The 20,796-nt window shown below is 47.7% G+C and overlaps 1 protein-coding gene across 1 annotated transcript in view; it reads right to left on the bottom strand.

The window, feature by feature from the left end:
• Positions 1-16,195: 16,195 nt before the first annotated feature.
• Positions 16,196-20,796, bottom strand: part of LOC113819134 (knirps-related protein) — a gene marked incomplete in the record, with an annotated part of 184,997 nt that continues 180,396 nt past the window's right edge. The window contains 1 exon segment of the mRNA XM_070114841.1: positions 16,196-17,517. Coding sequence (XP_069970942.1) covers positions 16,339-17,517 — 1,179 coding nt within the window.

Here is a 20,796-nt window from a genome sequence, read left to right as displayed (position 1 = left end):
TCCCCGGGGAAGACCCTAGCACGCCACACTCACTCACCACTCGCCACTCCACTCCACTCCACTCCACTCTACATCACCAATCCTGAGCCCCCCCGGGGGAAGACCCTAGCACGCCACTCTCACTCACCAACAATCCACTCCACTCCACTCCACTCTCCATCACCAATCCTGAGTCCCCCCGGGGGAAGACCCTAGCACGCCACTCTCACTCACTCACCACCACTCCACTCCACTCTCCATCACCAATCCTGAGTCCCCCCGGGGGAAGACCCTAGCACGCCACTCTCACTCACTCACCACCACTCCACTCCACTCTCCATCACCAATCCTGAGTCCCCCCGGGGGAAGACCCTAGCACGCCACTCTCACTCACTCACCACCACTCCACTCTCCATCACCAATCCTGAGTCCCCCCGGGGGAAGACCCTAGCACGCCACTCTCACTCACTCACCCACCACCACTCCACTCCACTCCACTCCACTCTCCATCACCAATCCTGAGTCCCCCCGGGGGAAGACCCTAGCACGCCACTCTCACTCACTCACCCACCACCACTCCACTCCACTCCACTCTCCATCACCAATCCTGAGTCCCCCCGGGGGAAGACCCTAGCACGCCACTCTCACTCACTCACCACCACTCCACTCCACTCTCCATCACCAATCCTGAGCCCCCCCGGGGGAAGACCCTAGCACGCCACTCTCACTCACTCACCACCATTCCACTCCACTCCACTCTCCATCACCAATCCTGAGCCCCCCCGGGGGAAGACCCTAGCACGCCACTCTCACTCACTCACTCACCACCACTCCACTCCACTCTCCATCACCAATCCTGAGCCCCCCCGGGGGAAGACCCTAGCACGCCACTCTCACTCACTCACCACCACTCCACTCCACTCCACTCCACTCTCCATCACCAATCCTGAGCCCCCCCGGGGGAAGACCCTAGCACGCCACTCTCACTCACTCACCACCACTCCACTCCACTCCACTCTCCATCACCAATCCTGAGCCCCCCCGGGGGAAGACCCTAGCACGCCACTCTCACTCACTCACCACCACTCCACTCCACTCTCCATCACCAATCCTGAGCCCCCCCGGGGGAAGACCCTAGCACGCCACTCTCACTCACTCACCACTCCACTCCACTCCACTCTCCATCACCAATCCTGAGCCCCCCCGGGGGAAGACCCTAGCACGCCACTCACTCTCACTCACCACCACTCCACTCCACTCCACTCCACTCTCCATCACCAATCCTGAGCCCCCCCGGGGGAAGACCCTAGCACGCCACTCTCACTCACCACCACTCCACTCCACTCCACTCCGCTCTCCATCACCAATCCTGAGCCCCCCCGGGGGAAGACCCTAGCACGCCACTCTCACTCACTCACCCACCACCACCTCCACTCCACTCCGCTCTCCATCACCAATCCTGAGTCCCCCCGGGGGAAGACCCTAGCACGCCACTCTCACTCACTCACCCACCACCACCTCCACTCCACTCCGCTCTCCATCACCAATCCTGAGTCCCCCCGGGGGAAGACCCTAGCACGCCACTCTCACTCACTCACCACCACTCCACTCCACTCCACTCCACTCCACTCTCCATCACCAATCCTGAGCCCCCCCGGGGGAAGACCCTAGCACGCCACTCACTCTCACTCACCACCACCCCACTCCACTCCACTCCACTCCACTCTCCATCACCAATCCTGAGCCCCCCCGGGGAAAGACCCTAGCACGCCACTCTCACTCACTCACCACTCCACTCCACTCCACTTTCCATCACCAATCCTGAGTCCCCCCGGGGGAAGACCCTAGCACGCCACTCTCACTCACTCACCACTCCACTCCACTCCTCTCTCCATCACCAATCCTGAGCCTCCCCGGGGAAGACCCTAGCACGCCACTCACTCACCACTCGCCACTCCTCCTCCACCACCACCCCCAATCCTGAGCCCCCCCCGGGAAGACCCTAGCACGCCACCCTCACTCACTCACCACTACTCCACTCCACTCCACTCCACTCTCCATCACCAATCCTGAGCCTCCCCGGGGAAGACCCTAGCACGCCACACTCACTCACTCACTCCATCACCACCACCACTCTCTCACCACCACCACTCCTCCTCCATCACCAATCCTGAGCCTCCCCGGGGAAGACCCTAGCACGCCACACTCACTCACTCACCACCACTCCACTCCACTCCACTCCACTCTCCATCACCAATCCTGAGCCCCCCCGGGGGAAGACCCTAGCACACCACTCTCACTCACTCACCACCACTCCACTCCACTCCACTCCACTCTCCATCACCAATCCTGAGCCCCCCCGGGGGAAGACCCTAGCACGCCACTCTCACTCACTGACCACCACTCCACTCCACTCCACTCCACTCTCCATCACCAATCCTGAGCCCCCCCGGGGGAAGACCCTAGCACGCCACTCTCACTCACTCACCACCACTCCAGTCCACTCTCCATCACCAATCCTGAGCCCCCCCGGGGGAAGACCCTAGCACGCCACTCTCACTCACTCACCACCACTCCACTCCAATCCACTCCACTCTCCATCACCAATCCTGAGCCCCCCCGGGGGAAGACCCTAGCACGCCACTCTCACTCACTCACCACCACTCCACTCCACTCCACTCCACATCACCAATCCTGAGCCCCCCCGGGGGAAGACCCTAGCACGCCACTCTCACTCACTCACCACCACTCCACTCCACTCCACTCCACTCTCCATCACCAATCCTGAGCCCCCCCGGGGGAAGACCCTAGCTCGCCACTCTCACTCACTCACCACCACTCCACTCCACACCACTCCACTCCACTCTCCATCACCAATCCTGAGCCCCCCCGGGGGAAGACCCTAGCACGCCACTCTCACTCACTCACCCACCACCACCTCCACTCCACTCCACTCTCCATCACCAATCCTGAGCCCCCCCGGGGGAAGACCCTAGCACGCCACTCTCACTCACTCACACACCACTCCACTCCACTCCACTCCACTCTCCATCACCAATCCTGAGCCCCCCCGGGGGAAGACCCTAGCACGCCACTCTCACTCACTCACCACCACTCCACTCCATTCCACTCCACTCTCCATCACCAATCCTGAGCCCCCCCGGGGGAAGACCTTAGCACGCCACTCTCACTCACTCACCACCACTCCACTCCACTCCACTCCACTCTCCATCACCAATCCTGAGCCCCCCCGGGGGAAGACCCTAGCACGCCACTCTCACTCACTCACCACCACTCCACTCCACTCCACTCCACTCTCCATCACCAATCCTGAGCCCCCCCGGGGGAAGACCCTAGCACGCCACTCACTCTCACTCACCACCACCCCACTCCACTCCACTCCACTCTCCATCACCAATCCTGAGCCCCCCCGGGGGAAGACCCTAGCACGCCACTCTCACTCACTCACCACCACTCCACTCCACTCCACTCCACTCCACTCTCCATCACCAATCCTGAGCCCCCCCGGGGGAAGACCCTAGCACGCCACTCTCACTCACTCACCACCACTCCACTCCACTCCACTCCACTCTCCATCACCAATCCTGAGCCCCCCGGGGAAGACCCTAGCACGCCACTCACTCTCACTCACCACCACTCACCACTCCTCTCTCTCCATCACCAATCCTGAGCCCCCCCGGGGGAAGACCCTAGCACGCCACTCTCACTCACTCACCACCACTCCACTCTCCATCACCAATCCTGAGCCCCCCCGGGGGAAGACCCTAGCACGCCACTCACTCTCACTCACCACCACTCCACTCTCCATCACCAATCCTGAGCCCCCCGGGGAAGCCCTAGCACGCCACTCCACTCACTCACCCACCACCACTCCACTCTCCATCACCAATCCTGAGCCCCCCGGGGAAGCCCTAGCACGCCACTCCACTCACTCACCCACCACCACTCCACTCTCCATCACCAATCCTGAGCCCCCCGGGGAAGCCCTAGCACGCCACTCCCTCTCACTCACCACCACTCCACTCTCCATCACCAATCCTGAGCCCCCCCGGGGGAAGACCCTAGCACGCCACTCACTCTCACTCACCACCACTCCACTCCACTCTCCATCACCAATCCTGAGCCCCCCCGGGGGAAGACCCTAGCACGCCACTCTCACTCACTCACCCACCACCACTCCACTCCACTCTCCATCACCAATCCTGAGCCCCCCCGGGGGAAGACCCTAGCACGCCACTCTCACTCACCACCACTCCACTCCACTCCACTCCACTCTCCATCACCAATCCTGAGCCCCCCCGGGGGAAGACCCTAGCACGCCACTCTCACTCACCACCACTCCACTCCACTCTCCATCACCAATCCTGAGCCCCCCCGGGGGAAGACCCTAGCACGCCACTCTCACTCCCTCACCACTCCACTCCACTCCACTCTCCATCACCAATCCTGAGTCCCCCCCGGGGGAAGACCCTAGCACGCCACTCTCACTCACCACCACTCCACTCCACTCCACTCCACTCTCCATCACCAATCCTGAGCCCCCCCCGGGGGAAGACCCTAGCACGCCACTCTCACTCACCACCACTCCACTCCACTCCACTCCACTCTCCATCACCAATCCTGAGCCCCCCCGGGGGAAGACCCTAGCACGCCACTCTCACTCACTCACCACTCCACTCCACTCCACTCTCCATCACCAATCCTGAGCCCCCCCGGGGGAAGACCCTAGCACGCCACTCACTCTCACTCACCACCACTCCACTCCACTCCACTCCACTCTCCATCACCAATCCTGAGCCCCCCCGGGGGAAGACCCTAGCCCGCCACTCTCACTCACCACCACTCCACTCCACTCCACTCCACTCTCCATCACCAATCCTGAGCCCCCCGGGGGGAAGACCCTAGCACGCCACTCTCACTCACCACCACTCCACTCCACTCCACTCTCCATCACCAATCCTGAGCCCCCCCGGGGGAAGACCCTAGCACGCCACTCTCACTCACCACCACTCCACTCCACTCCACTCTCCATCACCAATCCTGAGCCCCCCCGGGGGAAGACCCTAGCACGCCACTCTCACTCACCACCACTCCACTCCACTCTCCATCACCAATCCTGAGTCCCCCCGGGGGAAGACCCTAGCACGCCACTCTCACTCACCACCACTCCACTCCACTCTCCATCACCAATCCTGAGTCCCCCCGGGGGAAGACCCTAGCACGCCACTCTCACTCACCACCACTCACCACTCCTCCATCACCACCATCAATCCTGAGCCCCCCCGGGGAAGACCCTAGCACGCCACTCTCTCTCTCACCACCACCACTCACCACTCCTCTCTCCATCACCAATCCTGAGCCCCCCCGGGGGAAGACCCTAGCACGCCACTCTCACTCACTCACCACTACTCCACTCCACTCCACTCCACTCTCCATCACCAATCCTGAGCCTCCCCGGGGAAGACCCTAGCACGCCACACTCTCTCTCTCACCACCACTCACTCACTCCTCCTCCACCACCACCACCAATCCTGAGCCTCCCCGGGGAAGACCCTAGCACGCCACACACTCTCTCTCACCACCACTCACTCCACTCCACTCCACTCTCCATCACCAATCCTGAGCCCCCCCGGGGGAAGACCCTAGCACGCCACTCTCACTCACCACCACTCCACTCCACTCCACTCCACTCTCCATCACCAATCCTGAGCCCCCCCGGGGGAAGACCCTAGCACGCCACTCTCACTCACTCACCACCACTCCACTCCACTCCACTCCACTCTCCATCACCAATCCTGAGCCCCCCCGGGGGAAGACCCTAGCACGCCACTCTCACTCACTCACCACCACTCCACTCCACTCTCCATCACCAATCCTGAGCCCCCCCCGGGGAAGACCCTAGCACGCCACTCTCACTCACTCACCACCACTCCACTCCAATCCACTCCACTCTCCATCACCAATCCTGAGCCCCCCCGGGGGAAGACCCTAGCACGCCACTCTCACTCACTCACCACCACTCCACTCCACTCCACTCCACATCACCAATCCTGAGCCCCCGCGGGGGAAGACCCTAGCACGCCACTCTCACTCACTCACCACCACTCCACTCCACTCCACTCCACTCTCCATCACCAATCCTGAGCCCCCCCGGGGGAAGACCCTAGCACGCCACTCTCACTCACTCACCACCACTCCACTCCACACCACTCCACTCCACTCTCCATCACCAATCCTGAGCCCCCCCGGGGGAAGACCCTAGCACGCCACTCTCACTCACTCACTCACCACCACTCAACTCCACTCTCTCCATCACCAATCCTGAGCCCCCCCGGGGGAAGACCCTAGCACGCCACTCTCACTCACTCACCACCACTCCACTCCACTCCACTCCACTCTCCATCACCAATCCTGAGCCCCCCCGGGGGGAGACCCTAGCACGCCACTCTCACTCACTCACCACTCACTCATCACCAATACTCACTCTCACTCACTCACCACTCTCACTCATCACCAATCCTGAGCCCCCCGGGGGGGCCCTAGCACGCCACTCTCACTCACTCACCGCCACTCCACTCCACTCCACTCCACTCTCCATCACCAATCCTGAGCCCCCCCGGGGAAGACCCTAGCACGCCACTCTCACTCACTCACCACCACTCCACTCCATTCCACTCCACTCTCCATCACCAATCCTGAGCCCCCCCGGGGGAAGACCTTAGCACGCCACTCTCACTCACTCACCACCACTCCACTCCACTCCACTCTCCATCACCAATCCTGAGCCCCCCCGGGGGAAGACCCTAGCACGTCACTCTCACTCACTCACCACCACCCCACTCCACTCCACTCCACTCTCCATCCCCAATCCTGAGCCCCCCCGGGGGAAGACCCTAGCACGCCACTCTCACTCACTCACCACCACCCCACTCCACTCCACTCCACTCTCCATCACCAATCCTGAGCCCCCCCGGGGGAAGACCCTAGCACGCCACTCACTCTCACTCACCACCACCCCACTCCACTCCACTCCACTCTCCATCACCAATCCTGAGCCCCCCCGGGGGAAGACCCTAGCACGCCACTCTCACTCACTCACCACCACCCCACTCCACTCCACTCCACTCCACTCTCCATCACCAATCCTGAGCCCCCCCCGGGGGAAGACCCTAGCACGCCACTCTCACTCACTCACCACCACTCCACTCCACTCCACTCCACTCTCCATCACCAATCCTGAGCCCCCCCGGGGGAAGACCCTAGCACGCCACTCACTCTCACTCACCACCACTCCACTCCACTCCACTCCACTCTCCATCACCAATCCTGAGCCCCCCCGGGGGAAGACCCTAGCACGCCACTCTCACTCACTCACCACCACTCCACTCCACTCCACATCACCAATCCTGAGCCCCCCCGGGGGAAGACCCTAGCACGCCACTCACTCTCACTCACCACCACTCCACTCCACTCCACTCTCTCCTGAGCCCCCCCGGGGGAAGACCCTAGCACGCCACTCTCACTCACTCACCACTCCACTCCACTCCACTCTCCATCACCAATCCTGAGCCCCCCCGGGGGAAGACCCTAGCACGCCACTCACTCTCACTCACCACCACTCCACTCCACTCCACATCACCAATCCTGAGCCCCCCCGGGTGAAGACCCTAGCACGCCACTCACTCTCACTCACCACCACTCCACTCCACTCCACTCTCTCCTGAGCCCCCCCGGGGGAAGACCCTAGCACGCCACTCTCACTCACTCACCACTCCACTCCACTCCACTCTCCATCACCAATCCTGAGCCCCCCCGGGGGAAGACCCTAGCACGCCACTCTCACTCACCACCACTCCACTCCACTCCACTCCACTCTCCATCACCAATCCTGAGCCCCCCCGGGGGAAGACCCTAGCACGCCACTCTCACTCACCACCACTCCACTCCACTCTCCATCACCAATCCTGAGCCCCCCCGGGGGAAGACCCTAGCACGCCACTCTCACTCACTCACCACTCCACTCCACTCCACTCTCCATCACCAATCCTGAGTCCCCCCCGGGGGAAGACCCTAGCACGCCACTCTCACTCACCACCACTCCACTCCACTCCACTCCACTCTCCATCACCAATCCTGAGCCCCCCCGGGGGAAGACCCTAGCACGCCACTCTCACTCACCACCACTCCACTCCACTCCACTCCACTCTCCATCACCAATCCTGAGCCCCCCCGGGGGAAGACCCTAGCACGCCACTCTCACTCACCACCATTCCACTCCACTCCACTCTCCATCACCAATCCTGAGCCCCCCCGGGGGAAGACCCTAGCACGCCACTCACTCTCACTCACCACCACTCCACTCCACTCCACTCCACTCTCCATCACCAATCCTGAGCCCCCCCGGGGGAAGACCCTAGCACGCCACTCACTCTCACTCACCACCACTCCACTCCACTCCACTCCACTCTCCATCACCAATCCTGAGCCCCCCCGGGGGAAGACCCTAGCACGCCACTCTCACTCACCACCACTCCACTCCACTCCACTCTCCATCACCAATCCTGAGCCCCCCCGGGGGAAGACCCTAGCACGCCACTCTCACTCACCACCACTCCACTCCACTCCACTCTCCATCACCAATCCTGAGCCCCCCCGGGGGAAGACCCTAGCACGCCACTCTCACTCACCACCACTCCACTCCACTCCACTCTCCATCACCAATCCTGAGCCCCCCCGGGGGAAGACCCTAGCACGCCACTCTCACTCACCACCACTCCACTCCACTCCACTCTCCATCACCAATCCTGAGCCCCCCCGGGGGAAGACCCTAGCACGCCACTCCTCTCACTCACCACCACTCCACTCCACTCTCCATCACCAATCCTGAAATGAAATTATATATTAGATTATACATATTATACATTATTATTATACATCACACCGAAATGAAATGAAATTATATATTAGATTATACTATATTATACACACACATTCACTCACACACACACAATCACTCTCACACACATTCATACACCCCCAAGTCGACTAGGCAATTAAAGTAAAGTTCCTTGCCTAAGGAAACACTGTCACCGGCCGGGGCTCGAACACTCGGACCCGGGCGGCCGTGCCGGCACGCCCGAAGTCCGATGCTAAAACCACTCGGCCATCACATCTCCACTGGAACTTCGAGTCAGGGGGGTTTAAAAATTACATATTTCCTTACTTTTGACATTCGCTACTATGAGTTTGTGGCTAGCGTAGGCATCGGTAATCTAAAGGTCTTCACACTAGCACTTTTTCCGCATTACTTTTCCACGGAAATTTTGGCTCACGCAGTCACACAAGCGATGAGAAACACGGAGACAGTCCGGCCAAAATTCTAAACACAGGAAGATGGCTTCGACCCCTGCACAGGCTCTGGCGATGGCGAACGTTATTCAGCCTATGTGGTGACGATTTAGTGCGAAAAAACGAATGTTTAATGCTAAATAAAGGCGTAGTCTCGCTATTCTCATCCAGTCAGCTGACGGGGGAACGTGGACAAATGTAAACAAACAGACGAGCAGCTAGTTACAAATTTATATCTGTTTTTATCAAATACAAGAGAGAATTTTGCCAATTTTTAAATATTACTTACATTTTAAACTGACTTTTTAAATCGTTTTATATGATTAATACTTTTTTTTACATTACTATAACGATTAACTATTATAGCTTATCATTTGAACCAAAAAAGACCACGGAAACCAAAGATAGGAAAGCACGTGTCACACCCATGAAAAAAATGTGACGTCCAAAACTTCATACAGCGCCATCTATTGTTCAGGTATGTAACTAAGGTTTAGTTTCAGTTGAAATTTTACTTCTTTTTTTTAAAGAGACGAAATATAACTATCAAAGAACTAATATATATATATATATGTATGTATGTATATATATATGAATTTACATGGAATTATATAATTATTCTGTTCATTAATAACTTTTTTTCTTATTAGAGATTTCTTTACTTACATTAAAATAAGGTTTTGCACTTTTTCAGAAAAAGACAATAAAACAATAAGTTATCTCATGTGTATGCATATTTACATATCAATAGAATTATTCCATTGTTTAAATACTATCCAATTTTATTGCAGAAAATATCATTGGTGGTAATACAATATTTGTTGTGTCAATCAAGGATAAACAAAAAACGTATGTAAAACAGTTCTTTATTTGATTTCGTCATCATCAATGAAAGTATTGCGGAAAGCAGGCCTACAGCTAGAACAGGAAGCATAAAACATGCAAAAACAAACAAACAAACCTTTCCTACCATTTTCAGTAAGTGACGTTTCATGAAATTAAACAAAAAGACGATACTTCGTGTACACAACGCCATCTATTGTTCAGATATTACACTATCCACCAATCGCTGGGGCTCACAGGCTGTTGCCAGGCTTTCCTATCTTTCGTATATAGTCTTTGATGCGAGAGGGGGAGTGGGGGGGGGGGGAGGAGATAGACTGATTTAGGGGGGGGGAGGAAGAATCCGGGCTCGTGGGTTCGAATCCACAAAGGGGAGCATAAAAAATGCAGATCGATTTTCATTTGTATTTCCATTTCTATCATCATTAATATTAATCGTTATCATCGCCATTTCAGAATTAAACTGGCTTACCGAGATTCGAACAAAAATTGCAATATGTATCGATATATACACCACACTATGTCTGCTTCCCAAAATACCAAAATTCATACCGATCAAAAGACTATATATATATATATATATATATATATATATTTATATATACATATATATATATATATGTATATATATGTATAAATATTATATATACATATATACATACATATATATATATATATATATATATATATATATATATATATATATATATATATATATATATATATATATATATATATATACATACATTTAGATACATTTATATATATATATATGTGTATGTATATATATATATATATATATATAAACATCATATATATGTCTATATATATATATATATATATATATATATATATATTTATATATATAGATTTATATATATATGTATATATATATGTATATATATATATATATATAATATATATATATATATATATATATATATATATATATATATATATATATATATATATATTTGTGTGTGTGTGTGTTCTCAGTATTGTAATCTCAGTCTTGGCCATTACAATGAACATGAACAATAACAAATCAAGGCATAAAATCGACGACCCAAGGAAATGACGTCAATGAAATGCTTTCGTTATCTTTGTTATCTGAAATTCTCCCACGTGTCCATTATCTATTTTTTTCCGAGAGAAGCTCCCAGATAATTAAATGCTCGGGATTGTGGCCTAAATTGAATAAGAATAATTGATAGTATACATCATAACGCAATGATAATAATAGTAATAGTAATGATAATAATAGTAATAATTATTTTTATCATTATTATTATCATTATAACAGCAATGTTAATGATAATGTTAATGATGATAATGAGGATTATAATTGTAATAATACTAATAATAGCGATGATGATAGTAAAAGTAATAGTAATTGTAGTGGAAATGATAATAATGATAGTAGTATTAACAATAATCATGATATCAATCATAATGATAGTAAAAACAACATTTCAGTGTTATGAAAGGAGTACAGTCCTATGATAATGAATGAAAAAACCTTGTTGGCAACTTTTGCACCAAAAAACATTTAGGAAAATGTTCAGAGATATCGCTAGTTACGTTAGATGACATAGATAAAGATAGGAAAACTGGGACATTCTCAGATAATTTGCTAATAGTTTTTTTAATTTAGGAATATGTTGTTTTTGTGTACTGAATGTATTTTTTTCTTTTTCTTTTTTTATGCACGTAAGAGCATCATGCCTACTACGATGTAATGTTTATCTATTTCAATTATCTATTCATTTATCAATTATTTAATATCATCATTATTATTATCAAAATCCTCATCATAACTATTATTTCACTTCTCTTTTTGGTTCGTTCATGGAATATATTAGGTTTATCTTTTGGAATTGTTTCAATATTAATTTTCTTCTGTTACAACGGTTTAGGTAAGACTACGCTTAGTGTTTATTTATTTATTTATTTATTTTAAAGAAAACGGAACCCACGTGTCCAAGTTTATTGCCATATGTTTTAAAATCCGTTATCAAATTTATTAATGTTATCCTAATCCTTGAAGTGTGATTAAAGGGGCCTCTTATTTCTATTTATTTATTTATTTACTTATTATTATTTTTTTAATTCTTAGAATAATGGATATGTTTTATCATTAATAACACTATCCATTATCATTGTTGTTGTTGGTGATGTTGCTGTTTTGTTGTTGTTGCCATTGTTACTATTATTTTCATTATTATTATTATCATCATTATCATGATTATTATTATCATGTTTAAAATTATTATGATTATGATTATCATTATTATTGTTATTTTTACTATTATCATTATCATCATCATCCGCATTATCGCTATTATCAATATTGTCTTTATTATTATTATAATTCATCATTATTGATATCACCAGTGTTATTATTACTATCATCATTATTATCATTATTATTATCATTATCAATATTATATTATTATTATTATTATAATTATTCGTATCATTATTATTATTATTATTATTATTATTATTATTATTATTATTATTATTATTATTATTATTATTATCATTATTATTATAACTATTATTATTATCATTACTATTATTATTAATATCCTCGTCATCATCATTATCATCATCTTTTTATTTTTATCGTCATCAGTATTATTAATATTACCATTTATCTTATTAGTCTTCAATTAACACATTTTATTTGTAACTTATTATCTATCACTGTAACTTATGAGATCGGAGATTTAAATAGCTTTATATTGCATCTTTGGTCAATCTTATTGCTAACATTTTTATTGTTTATTTTTGAAAAGAAGTCATTTTGAAATTATCATTATTATCAGTATTATCACTATCATCATTGTTTTTAGTATCATCTTTGTCATTATTATTTTCAGTTATCATTATCATTATTGTTAGCATTGTTATCATCATCATTATTGTCATATTTATTTTCATTATCATTTTCTTTTCATTATCATTATTGTTCTTATTATTATCATTATTATTATTATTTTCTTTATAATTATCGTTATCATTCCTTCAGTTTTTATCGTAATTATCATCATTTCCATAATTCACATTTTTAACTTTATCATCATTACTATTAGACCTTTAAACCATTTTCATTTTCATTATCATTATTTATACCATAATTATGCTAGTTTAGGTGTTATTACTATTTTTGTCAACATTCTTAATCGTCATCATTTTTACAATTATCATTATTGTTCATAATCATTATTATTGTTATCATTAACATTTTATATCTTTCATAACAATTATTATATACAGATTTATGCTAATGATAATAATAATAATGCTAATAATAATGATAATGATAATAATAATAATTTGTTTCTTTGTTTCTTTTTTTCTTGTTTTGTTTCTTTTTTGTTATTGTTATTTGCAATTCACCACATGATAGAAGCCTATGATAGAACTCCCTTCACATTTTCTTATCAAATCAACTGTTCATATTCATGTTATGTTATGTTTTGTTCTGTTGTGTTGTGTTGTGTTATGTTATGTTATGTTGTGTTATGTTATGTTGTGTTCTGTTCTGTTATGTTGTGTTCTGTTATGTTGTGTTCTGTTATGTTATTTTGATGTTATATTTTATGTTCTCTTATGTTATGTTTTCTTATATCGTATGTTGTGTTATGTTATTTTCCATGTTGTGTTATATGTTATAATATGTTATCTTATATCATGTGTTACGTTGTGTTATTTTCCATGTTATGTTATCATATGTTTTACGAAAATTAATTGCTTATTGCAAATTGTTAATTCTAGATTTGCTCATAGGATAAAATACATCTAATTGTTTAAATTGCATTATAGATTTATATGTAAACATTCATCTGCATATATAGATATATGCGTTTGATTATTTATTAATTCATTTATTTACGTATATTAATGTCATACGAATTACTTGATAGTTCGTGAATAAGGGTTAGTTTTGTATGCGGCGTGTTTTTCCCGTAGAGTTGTGTGTGTGTGTGTGTGTGTGTGTGTGTGTATGTGTGTGTGTGTGCGTGTGTGTTTACGTGTCTGTTTCTCTCTTTCTTACCTTTTTTTTGTATCAATCGTACATGAATCATTATGTCTTCCTTTATCAGTAAAGAAATTAGATCTATACACAACCAAAGGAATAGAAGATAAATAAAACCTCTTTTGTTTCTCTATTGTTGCTTTTATTATATTACTCTAGATCTTATACACTAAATGGCACCGACTTTTTCCTACAATAAATATCATATTCACAGACTCGTGTACACTTAGCGGCACCTTCGCCTTAGGCCATAAAAAAAGAGAATAAAAAAAAGTATAAAAAAAAAAAAATCTACTGCACTAAATTAATGTCATGAAGTTCACCTTAATTTCTTGGGACGATCATGTTTCAAACATGTTTTCCTTGGATCACAGTGAAGAAAAATTGATGTTATTGATTGAGTTATTTCATTTGTATTATCGTATCCACACGAAGATTGAGAAAAAAAATCCTCTTGGTAGATAAGATACTCGATTAAGAATAGTTATAGTACAGTTACATGATTAATATAACCCCGATATGAAGGACAGGGTAACACAGTCGTGACATTAAGGCACTAAGGTCGATGGTCCACAGTGTTGACTTGTGCTTTTACACCTTATGGACATAACATTATTCGGCTGTACATCGTTTAACTCTAGAATATTTACAAAATAAATACTGGAAAGTTGAATAAAAATTATAAGATTTTCTGTCGCATTCATCAACAAAGACTTGAGTTCATACTGGGATGAGGTTAATTTTTTTTTTCCATAAATCTGCTAATATGGACATGGGCTTTATGGACCTTGCGTGACTAACCCAAACCTTGAAGAAAGTGAAAGATTTTATGACGAAAAAGGGGAAAAAAAGAGAGAAAATAGAATGATCATAGTCGTTTTTTTTTTGCATTTAGCGTAAGGGAAATTGAACAGGTTTGGTGTCGTGACGCTTTCAAGGTCTGCTCATCAATATAAACCTATAGAATTCCACGTACACAGATGTAGGCCTATCGCTAGTACTATCTTGCAAACTGTATGTGTCGTTTCATTATCGGATACAGATTGCAGAAAGTGTTTGAAAGACCTCGTTTCAAGTTTTGTGCGTAATGTATATATCAATGATTTTTTTTCTCTTCTTTCATTTTCTTTCAATCTCTTTCCAAAAATAGGAGTCATAAAATCAAACGTTTATTACTGCATTTCTATTTTTCTTCTTCTTTTCTCCTTGTTTGTTTTAATTCCATTTTCCTCCTTATGGAAAATCGATTTTGGGGGGGAATGGCAAATCCTTCTGGTTCGTTCAGATTCACTTCGAGTTTCGTCCATGGATTCGAACGGGTTTCGTCCATGGATTCGAACGGGTTTCGTCCATGGATTCGAACGGGTTTCGTCCATGGATTCGAACGGGTTTCGTGTCCCTCCGTTGACTAATGTAAGGAGGGAAGTTTGTGTGTGAAGGGAGAGCGGGTATAAAGAAACAGGAGATATGTCTCTTAGGAAAATAAACACTGGTTCATAAGAAATAACAAAAAAACTATTCAAAATACTGTACAGTCGACAACGAGGAAAATAAAAAGTTATTTAAAACGGAAGAACTTGTACTTTCGATGGCACTTTTTAGGAATTACTACCAAAATGATATCGTCCGTTGAGAGAGTTGATGGAAGGAGAGCGCGGCGGAAGAGTCGACCCGGGGAAGGAAGGAAGGAAGGAAGGAAGGAAGGAAGGAAGGAAGGAAGGAAGGAAGGAAGGAAGGAAGGAAGGAAGGAAAGAAGGAAGCAAGGAAGGAAGGAAGGAAGGAACGGCTCGCGAAGGATCCACCCGGGCGCTCCGCTCGGCCTCGACGCCTTCCTCGGCGGAGTGGCGCGGGTTGCGGGAGGAAATATATCTATATATTTATATTGTATATGTGTACGGATCTGTCCGAGGGAACTTCCGCAGCTGCGTTGCGTTCTTTCGCGCTGAAGTCCTTCCGCTTGGTGGAGGGGCGCAGGGGGCGGGGCACCCGGCGGACGGGGGCTCTGAGTGGGAGTGGCATCGTCGGGTGGCACCTGCGAGCGGCCCTGCGTGTCCTTCCTCTTGGCACCTGTAGCACGGCGGGGCGGCGGTCCCTGGCGCCCGCTACCCCGTCCTCGCGGCGCTGAGATCGAGCGGCGCGTCCTGCTCCTCCTTCCTCCTGCCTGCCGGGCCCTCGGCGGCCTCCTTGCTCTCTCTGCCGCCCTCCTGCGCGCCCCGGGGCGAGCTGGAGGCCGAGCGCTCGCCGACGGACACGGGCCGCGGCGGCGACGGCGACTTGTTCTTGACGCTCAGGTCGATGGGCAGGTCCTGCGGGGCCGTGGCGCCGACGGTCAGCAGGTCGGGGCTTCCTCTGGGCGACAGGTCGTGGCCCGGGTTGCGCCCCGAGCTGAGGATGTCCCGCACCAGCAGGTTCTGGCGGAAGGGCAGCAGGTTGCGGACCTGAGCGAGGCTCGGGGGCTCCCGCACCGGCAGCTTGAGGTCGTGCGTGGGCGAGGGGTTGGGCTTGAAGAACTTGGGCGGCGGCGCGAAGTCGCGGGCGGGGGGCGAGCCGCCGTCGCCGGGCTCGTCGTCGCCGTCGACGGGCGTGGCGACCCCCCGCTGCCGGGCCTCCTGCATCAGGGTGTCCAAGTACTGCTTGCGGGAGTAGACGGAGAGGAACGGGTAGTAGGGGTAGAGGTAGCGGTGAGCGAGGGTGGTGGGCGCCACGTAGGGCGGGAGGCGGGGCGTCAGCGTCGGCAGGTTGTACAGCGCCAGGAGGTCCTTCGGGTACAGGTGCTCGGAGTAGGGCGGGAACAGCGACTTCTCGCTCAGGTCCAGCGACGAGTCGGAGTTGTGCGACTCCGAGGACGAGGGCGAGTTCAGGCCCTTGCACTCCAGCACGGCCTTGAAGTCGGAGTTCAGCTTGAAGTCGGGGCTGAGCTTGAAGTCCTTGAAGTCCTTGAAGTCCTTGAGGTCCGGACTGAGCGCCATGCTCTCCGACGAGGGGCTGATGAGGCCCGGGGACGTGGTCGTGCTGGTGGCCGTGGGGGCGCTGGCCTCGCTCGCCGCGGGGTCGTCGGCCGAGGACGTGGCCGAGCTGTTGTTCTGCATCAGGTAGTGGATCTTGAACCAGTTGGAGCGGCGGCCGTAGCGAGAGCCGCTCTTCGACATGCCCACCCGCAGGCACTTCCGCAGCCGGCAGCTCTTGCACGAGGTCCGCGTCTTCTTGTTGATCACGCAGCGGCCGCTGTTCTTGCACTCGTTGGGCGAAGGGATGTTGTTGTAGGTCCGGCCGAAGAACGACTGCAAAGACGAGAAGAAAATGGACGTTAGCGAGGTCTTCCATGTCATATTTTGGTCGTATATGATATATTTTCTTGTTAGAGTATGCTATAGTTATATATCGTGTGCATATTAGTGCTTTCTTTCGTATCCTAATTTTTCCATGTTTAAGGAATATGTTGATTGTATGTTGATATGTTCATACTAATACATACATATATATAATATGTTGATATATAATATAATATGTTGATACTAGTACATACTTATATATAATATGTTGATATATTATATAATATGTTCATACTAATACATACATATATATAATATGTTGATATATAATATGTTGATATATAATATGTTGATATAATATGTATATTATATAATATGTTGATATTTTATAGGACATATATATAATATACATACTTATATGTTCATATGATACGTATGCTAGTGTTTTTATTCACATTTCGTGCATTATGTATTTAAAACATTTTTTATATCAATTTTCAATTAACCTGCTTATATGAACATTAGAATAAATTTAAGGTTTCTAACTCAATGCTCATTATCATTATGATCTTGACGAGTATTGTCATTATCAACATCATCACCATCATCATTATTATCATCATCAAGATAAAATTGTTAATAATCGTAATAAGATATAATGATATTTCTTTCTCAATCACTTTCTATTGACGATATTTAAACGATAATGTGTTTTTTAAACAAAGTTGAACAGGGTATCGAGTTCCCAGCTGATTAATCCTTTATGAATTTTAGAAAGTAGAAAAAACGACCTTGTGTTCCTTTTTCTTTTTTTTTTTGACTCTTGATCACGTGGGAAAATATCCTTGTTTCAAAAAGGAATTTCCTGATGTTTATCAGTACAGACTAATTCTTAAAAATATATATGAATGGGTACTATCGGTTTACTATTACTATTATTATTCTAAGAGTATTAATTAGAGGAAATACTTATACTATCTGTATATCAAGACTATCAACGAGAAAGAATGAAAATATTCGTACTATAACATCAACATTGCTATAGATTGCCATATTGCTACACGCGCTATGAGCAATACGAACGAAGAGAGAAAATATTATGCAATATCGTGTTTAGCCAGTCGGAAAACTTGCCCGCCAAGGCAATGTAAAGTCTCAAACTTAATATTGAGTAGTTTGATGTTATCGTCAACTTTAGCGTTCCGAACACGAGCATCGGGGAGCGCGCGACAAGATGGCGGATTTTGGCGGGAGATTTGAAAATAAAGGAGCCGAAATCTCGACATTAGCGGCTCATTTGCCAACTACGTCTCAAACGCATTAGTTTAACGAGCCGAACGTATTACAGTCTCACGAGCCTCTTTGTTTCTCACTCTACGGACATCAGGCTCGCTTATGGACGTCGTTTAAAAAGCTGTGATGGAGGAATAACAATTGAATTTTCGGGGTTTAACCGCCTGGCCCCGGTAATGGCGGGCTTGGGTTGAACATCCGGGGTTTTTCGTTCGTCTTGTTGCTTTAAGTTGTGAATTCTTTTGAGTTTGTTGTTTATTTGTTATTTAGAAGTTGCGGTGAAAAGTGATATATTTTGTTATTGTTGTTTTAAGATTTCTATTTGATTTTTTTTTTGTATCTGTTTGTCTATCAGTTTCTCTCTCTCTCTCTCTCTCTCTCTCTCTCTCTCTCTCTCTCTCTCTCTCTCTCTCTCTCTCTCTCTCTCTCTCTCTCTCTCTCTCTCTCTCTCTCTTAGTGTGTGTGTGTTGCAGGCTTTGTATAAAGAAGAGAAAAAAATATAAGAGAAAGAGGAAGAAGAAAGACCTGAGAAAAAAAGATAGTAGTAGATAAAGAAAGAAAGAAAAAAAAGAACTGTAGTAGAAATTAATAAAAAAAAAAGAAAAAAAGAAGAAAAAAAAAAAAAAAGAAGAAAAGAGAGAGAGAGAGAGAGAGAGAGAGAGAGAGAGAGAGAGAGAGAGAGAGAGAGAGAGAGAGAGAGAGAGAGAGAGAGAGAGAGAGAGAGAGAGAAGGAGAGAACGAGAGAGACGAGAGAGACGAGAGAGAGAGAGAGAGAGAGAAAAAAAAAAAAAAAAAAAAAAAAAATAAAAAAAATAATATATATATATATATAGATAGATAGATAGATAGATAGATAGATAGATAGATAGATAGATAGATAGATATAAAGCAAACTCAGTCATCACTCCTTGGCCATCGCTTCAACATACATACCGAGTCCCATTTCATTCCGTCTTTTAAATCATTTTAGGAATAAATTTCATTCATCATTTTAGGAAGAATTAGCCATGCACGAACTGTTGCAATCAGAACCTTCGTGCAATGAAAGGAAGAGTCAATCAACTGCCATGCGCGGTCACCCATTTCGCAAAGGGTGGGCGGGTGGGGTAGGTGGGGAGGTGGGTGGGGTGTGGGTAGGGGGTGGAGGGATGGGGGGATTGGCGTGTGGGTAAGGGTGTGGGATGGGGTAGGTGTGGGGTGTGGTTGGGGGGATGGGAGTGGGGATTGTGTGTGTGGGTGTGGCGAGGTGTTGTGTGTGTGTGTGTGGGGGGGGGTTGTGTGGGTGGATGGGTGTGGGGTTGTGGGTGGGGGGGTAGGTGGGTGTAAGGGTTGGTGGGAGTGGGGGGTGTGGGTGGGGTGGATGGTTGGTTGGGGGATGGGGAGTGGGGATTGTGTGTGTGTGGGTGTGGCGAGGTGTTGTGTGTGTGTGGGGGGGGTTGTGTGGGTGGATGGGTGTGGGAGTTGTGGGTGGGGGTGGGTGGGGGTGGGTTGGTGGGTGGGGGTGGAGTGTGAGGTGGATTTGGTTGGGGGATGGGGAGGGGGATTGTGTGTGTGGGTGTGGCGGGGTGTTGTGTGTGTGTGGGGGGGGGGGGGGGTTGTGTGGGTGGATGGGTGGGTGGGTGTTTGTGTGAATGTGTGTTTGAATGAATAACTGTGGGTCTACATGCATGGATATGTGCTACCACGATTATATGCATGTATGTACGTATATGTACGTCCGTGTGTATGTCCGTACGTCCTTATTAGACGATACAATACCGGAGAGAGCTCCCCCCCCCCTACCCCCTTTCAAGGTCCGATGACTCGTTCCAGCTGTCATGCGAACTGTCATGCAAGGCTTGATTTGATCTGTTGACTATTCACACAACGAGACTTGATTTCTGACAAAGTATTGAGAATTACACACACACACACACACACACACACACACACACACACACACACACACACACACACACACACACACACACACACACACACACACACACACACACA

Source organism: Penaeus vannamei, chromosome 36, assembly GCF_042767895.1.
Source record: "Penaeus vannamei isolate JL-2024 chromosome 36, ASM4276789v1, whole genome shotgun sequence".
Classification (NCBI taxonomy): Eukaryota; Metazoa; Arthropoda; class Malacostraca; order Decapoda; family Penaeidae; genus Penaeus; species Penaeus vannamei.
This window is presented reverse-complemented; position numbering and strand designations above follow the sequence as displayed.